Raw genomic sequence first — 6,155 nt, 5'->3', positions numbered from 1 at the left:
GCGGTTTTAATGTCTTCAATGTTTTTAATGTTTTTGACTTTACTTTTTATCTGTTTCACTGTATATTAAATGTTGCATGACTCTGTGTTTCTGTTGTTAATTATGTAAAGCACTTTGAAATTCCTTTCTGCTGAAATGTGCTGTACAAATAAAATTTGATTGATTGATTCATGATGCATTCAAGAGACTTGTACTAAAAGTTTGAATGTTCAGATACAACTCTGCTCATGGTGAATTACATATTTTAATGTTTGAAAATCTGATCTCTTTCAGAACATCACCTGTCTGTTATCCACCTACATAAGCACTGGTGAAGGGGGTCATCGGCCATCAAGTTTTAGATTGCAGTGGCTAATGATAAGTTTTGCCAGATCTAAAATGACTGAATCTAGTGTTAGAGCGATCATAAGGGTTCAGCTGAACTTGTATTTGGCAAGTCAGTTTTATTTGTCTTTATTTGCGTGGGGATGTGGAACTGTAAGGAGTGTTGTCTCTCTCTGTCTAGTAGATATGAGCTGCTATCAGCCCAATGCTAGCTACAGAATAGTACAGAGCAAGGGGGAAGAAGGATGAGCAGCAACATGAGATTGTGATTGACAGCACTAAAACTCTCCTTCCACTGACTGGTTGTTTCTAGCACTGGGAGAAGGCAGAGGAAATAGATTTTTCACAGTATATCCCCCTATACTGAACCCTTGTTTCAGACATAAATATTTCTTAGGTGACAGCTTCAGTTAGAAGTTTAAATAAAATGTTAAACTTAATTTTAGTCATGGCATAATGAAAGGAGAATAACAATTTTAAAGATCTTTCAAATAGGCTGCAAGCCGCTGATCACTTTCGTTGTGACTTCCTTTGAATTTAGCTAAGTTTTCAAGTATGTGACCCTATAGTATACTGCTGGATTTTTGCGGTTGTTCTCATTGTTTTCTGATCTGCATATTTAGGAAAACACGGCTGAAGTCAGACGAGGGTGGATCCTAAAAGGTCTGTGTGCGTACCTGGATGAAGATCCAGAGAAGCTGGAGAAAGAGTACATGGTATGTTAATTTATCTTTGTGTCCACAAAAGAGGTGATGATAGTTGGAGTTAATTGGACTTCCTGTGAATTACCAATAAATTTAAAGTAAGAGATGATCATTAAAACTCTTCTTTTTTTTCCACTTGGGTACATTCAATTTTAATTTGACTTTTGAGATGCTTTTAGATTTCTCCCACAGAAAAGGATAATCATTAGTAAGATTGATATAATTACAGTTATTGTTAAGTGGGTTTAAAATGAGGATTTTTAGGTGCGTTAAACTCCACAAAAAGATCTTTGGCCTGTTTTATTTAGCCTTTTTTTCTAACAGCATTGTTTCATACGCAGACAAAAATATGAACTAACTTTACCTAAGATGTTAGAACTGATCTATTTGGAAATAACTACCACACATAGTCATGACATTTCCTCCATCCAGGAAACAAGACAGGTTCTTCATGTATAAGATGTTTGGTTTGTGTACAGAGTCAGGGCTTTGTTTGCACATAAGTAGGACTGGTTTAGAATGACAGTCTGTGTGGTGGATCCTCAGACTGTCATTTCAATTGAGGAGAACAGGCCATGGAATATGGGGCCTATTTGGGATTCATCCCTTCTCTTCATGTTTTTCCATATGAGACAATATACCGTATTTTCCGCACCACAAGGTGCACCGCATTATAAGACGATTTTTGTGAAAATGTAGAAAATATGGTACCTTTTCTAAATGGAAAATCTTACCACTGGACTCACAATTAACACAGACAGATCTTTGATGGACCTTAGCTGTTGGTGAGTCAGCCAAACAAGTGTAAAGTTATTTTTTTATTTAATGAGATGTGAAATCTCTCCTCCCCAAATCCCCACCCTTGTTCCCATCATCAAGGTGCACAAATGGCCGAGACCGTCTGTGGAATCTTCGTTATTCAACCGGAGAGTGCAGAGCCTGGCGATGCCATTGAGGATGTTGGGATTCTCCTGGAGGCGGTGGAAGTGATGAACAACTTGGGCAATCTATCTTTACATGTTTTTCTAAAGACCGCAGTCGAAAACGAAATTTTAACTGTTACAGTTCGCAAAGTTGAGCGAATTTACTGACACTTTTTATGTTGTTAAGAATTTGATCTATGCTAAACACAGCCCAGTTTTTTTCTGGAAAAACAAAACTGACCTTTTGTTGTTTATTTCAACTTTCAACTCAGCTGTTTTTTGTGCTGTGTAAAAAGAAAATGGATAACAATTTTGAAAATACAGTTCATGTTGTACTTTTTCTCATTGTTGAGTGTTCTTTCTTCTTTCAGTGTGGTCTTAAAACACTTCATTTAATAGCACTTAAGAAAATGTCTTTGATTTAACATAATTCAATCATGGAAAGATTTTCCACACGATTATATAGCTTTCTTTCAGCATGAAGCATGTTTGTTCAGCTAACTTAATTTTCATGAGTTGGATCAACGTAATTAAGTAGTGTGAAGTTATCAGTGTAAAATTAGTTAGGCTGGCTCTATTAAATTACATTGGGTCCAACTAAAGTAAATAAGTTGAATCAACCACAAAAATTAAGTTGAACCAACACATTTGCTTTAAATTGGAATAACCTTAATAAATTAAGTTGAACCAACACATTTCCTTTAAATTGGAATAACCTTAATAAATTAAGTTGAACCAACACATTTCCTTTAAATCGGAGTAACAAAATTACATAGTGCTGAAATAAAGCAAAGTAATCAGGTGGAAAATCTTTCCATGATTTTTTTATGTTAATCCAAAGAGTTATTTTTTTCAGTGTAGACGAGTGATAAGGACGTTAAAAACTGAGTACAGAGCCCCGACAGGCGCGAGTGAGTGAGACCAACGCAAACTCCACACAGCACAGTAATGCTACAGTGAGGCTGCCTAAGCTAATAATTGACAAATTCAACGGAGATGTTAGTTTATGGCAAGAATTTTGGAGCCAATACGAGACGGCTATTCACAGTAACGAAGCTCTTTGTAAACGAGAGAAGTTTACATACATGAAGACTTACCTAACAGGCAGTGGCGGAGCTAGACTTTTATTTCTGGGGAGGCCAAGGGGGGACCAGGGCTATCTGTAAGGGGTCCACTGACTATGACAATGACAATGCAGTAAGAGTACTTTCATTCACATACTATATATAAATAAAGACTCATGAAATGAGATTTGCTCATGTAATTTGCAGTTTATTATCAATGCATGCCACACAAAGCATAAGTGGACATTAACCTCTAAATGACACCATTGTAACAAGACAAGACTTGCAATGAGAATGCAGTGTCACACAGTTCACAATTACAATATCTCAAAAAAGAAGGTTGTATGTTATGGAAACTGTTATTTAATAGATGCTACGCTACATGTGCATTTTATTTTCGAACCTCGAACCTTTTCGAATCCTTGGACAATGCCTTTTTCCAATTACTGAAGCCGGAATGCGAAGCAAAGACACTATCTGGTGCATTAGGCAAAGAAAAATGCCTACAGGCAAAGCAGTAGGAGGAGTCTTTAATAACAGAATATTCTAACCAAGAATAGTCTTTGTACCAGGAGCTGTGAAAAGTTCTCTTTCTTGTTCCATGCTGAGTTCTGGGGAAGTTTGTCAAACTTGGCTGAACAGGGCCCTGTTCTTTTGACTTTGAAATATCTGGAATACAAACACAATGGTCATGTACACATAATTTACATGATCATTATGTCATGTAAATTGTGCAGCTACTAAGCAGGTCTTAGTGTAAGTAAAATTACCACTGGGTCCTTTTGGAAAAGCAAAAGGAGTGCTGGACACTGCTGAGAAGAGATCAGTGGTATCTCCTGCAATTGCCCCTTCTGGCTCATCATCATCCTGGTTAGGCGCAGAGCTTTCTGTGTTTTCAGACTCCTCCTTTGATGGAACTACGTTGTAAAAACAGTACATTAACATAATTGAACCAACAATTAAAGAAACACATTAGCAGAAGCCAGCAAGTAAAAATAACCTAAAACGGGGCAGGAATTTGACTGTTTCTGTAGATACTCTGACCTGGTGATGGTGGATTGGTGTTTGCCAGACTTTCTTTCTCGTGACTGTTCTCAGGACATGAGCTACCAGGACTGCTGATGTCAGAGCTGAACCCTGTGTGATCTGTGCCTGATTTGCTTCTTTTTATAAAGAAGCTGTCTATCCTGCCTCCCTGTCTTTTCATTCTCAACTGAGAAGTATCACTTCTTATTACTTAGTGTTAATAGATCCCCACTTCCAGTGTGTAGGTCAGGGGAAACAGACTGTGGCTGTATGTGGAGCATTCAAACTTCTCAGCTACTGGACCGACTAACCTGTTTTTGTTCATGATCATTAAAAAATAAGGGTACTACTTTGTGTCAAATTTTAATTAATCGAGTTTGATGGATTAAAATGCCACGCCCAAATCAAAATCGATGTTATCGCACACAAACATCTGTTTAATTGCGTCATAAAATGCTTATCGCACACAAACACCTGTTAAATCTGCGTCATAAAATGCTTATCGTATAAAAACATATGTTTTGATTTAAATTAATTTCTTATCAATAATAAAACAGGCAGCATTCTGGAACATTCTCTCTTGCATCATATTAAATTAAGTTGATATCAAAATAAAACAGACAGCCTTCTGGAATATTCTCTCTCTCTTGCATCATATAAGTTCTTATCAAAATAATACAGGCAGCATTCTGGAACATTCTCTCTCTCTCTTGCATCATATTAAATTAAGTTCTTATCAATGTAAAGCAGGCAGCATTCTGGAACCTTCTCTTAAATCAAATGGTTAATAAGGGGTGAGGCCCTCTTTGTGACTTTTGACCCAGTTATACCAATGCAACTCCTTGGGACCCCACCCCCAACTGCTTTTATCTTCCTGCTCCTGGCAGATTCCCCAGCCCACTTTTATGAATGAACCAATAGAGATAAAGGGGTGGGATTTCTGTTTTTTCTGCTTTAAATAATTTTCGGAGGCCCTGTCATTCTACTTGTTGCATTTGTTAGAGGAAGATCTACTTTGCTCTCACAGAAAACAAACAAACAAACAAACAAAAAATGGTTCGCATTAAAAGAGAAAAGCCTCAAAAGAGAAGACAGCAAGAAGCTAATCGACTAGCATGTAGCTCATCTGCTCCAACCTCACAGACTACAGATGGACAAACCATCACGAGGCCCTGCTCCATGGCTGATGCTCCACCCTCTACACTTCTGGATACAAATCTGGTCTTACCTTCATCAGCAGCGTTCGAATCCTCGATTCAGCACGAGATTCCCACCTTCCAGGACTCTGAGCATGTTACCCCTGACTCCAATGAATCACACTCTGCTGAAGCTCCTTCATCCATCTTGGGAAAAACCAACACCACCCGGTGTTGTCCAGTGGGACCTCCCTTCTCTGTCAGACTCCAAGCTCGGTCTATTAAATTCCAGTCCATAAATTGGATGCTTCCCAGAAGTCCTCCTTTTTTTGTGCAAGAGAAAACCTGAAGACAAAAGGCAGCAGGTTGTGAAGTGAGGTGGAGAAGCTAGTCTGCTAACATCCAACTCAACTGCTTGAAGATCCAAAAACAATCAGATGGGAATCCCACCACCTGCTCCATGCATCACCCCAAGAAGTAAATCATGACAGTTGGACAAAGTTTCCTCTTATTTATTTTTATTTATTTTTTTTTTTGCTTCATTCATATAAATGTAATCTAATAAAGAACTTTTATCTCCACCTCCAAGCCTGGATCCACTCTCAGTCACTTCATCCCAGTCAAGGCTGATGAAGAAATTTAGGTCAGAGTGAGTCAGACCAGTCTTTGTTTGGTAAAAAATGTTTCATGCTTATGCACTTCATTCAAATGTCTGATTTCAACATCAACTGCTAACTCATATCCTGTTTTGCATTTTCAATGTATGTCCTAATAGAGAAGCTGCCAGGGCAGTGTGCTGTCCTGGCACATGATCAACGTTTCATCTACTATCTGGTAAATATACCACGGTCAATTTTACTGCATAGGACCAAAGTTGGTTCATTATTCAATCTGGTAACTGTATCTTTCCTATTGTTTGTCTTAGATCACAAAGAAAAAAGCCAGCCAGAAAACTGACATATGTCAGCCTGAGACAGA

At 38.0% G+C, this 6,155-nt stretch overlaps 1 protein-coding gene across 1 annotated transcript; it reads right to left on the bottom strand.

Moving 5' to 3' along the window:
* Positions 1-3,202: 3,202 nt before the first annotated feature.
* On the bottom strand, positions 3,203-5,062 carry LOC148153784 (uncharacterized). Its single transcript, XM_088001090.1, has 3 exons — positions 4,023-5,062; positions 3,786-3,988; positions 3,203-3,684 (listed from the first exon to the last, which is right to left on the bottom strand). The coding sequence occupies exons 1-3, from the start codon at positions 4,220-4,222 to the stop codon at positions 3,407-3,409; spliced, it is 681 nt and encodes a 226-aa protein (XP_087857216.1). The 5' UTR covers positions 4,223-5,062; the 3' UTR covers positions 3,203-3,406.
* Positions 5,063-6,155: the final 1,093 nt, after the last annotated feature.

Source organism: Poecilia mexicana, unplaced genomic scaffold (genome assembly GCF_051168715.1).
Source record: "Poecilia mexicana isolate PSO_F unplaced genomic scaffold, ASM5116871v1 scaffold_19, whole genome shotgun sequence".
Classification (NCBI taxonomy): domain Eukaryota; kingdom Metazoa; phylum Chordata; class Actinopteri; order Cyprinodontiformes; family Poeciliidae; genus Poecilia; species Poecilia mexicana.
This window is presented reverse-complemented; position numbering and strand designations above follow the sequence as displayed.

Bases quoted from the DNA above. Each gene is read 5' to 3' on its own strand.
- LOC148153784 (XM_088001090.1), bottom strand. From the start codon at position 4,222: ATGAAAAGACAGGGAGGCAGGATAGACAGCTTCTTTATAAAAAGAAGC. The intron at 3,989-4,022 runs GTTTTAGGTTAT...TGGCTTCTGCTA, and splicing joins AACAGTCAAATTCCTGCCCC to ATGTGTTTCTTTAATTGTTG. The intron at 3,685-3,785 runs GTAATTTTACTT...TTTGTATTCCAG, and splicing joins TTTTCCAAAAGGACCCAGTG to ATATTTCAAAGTCAAAAGAA.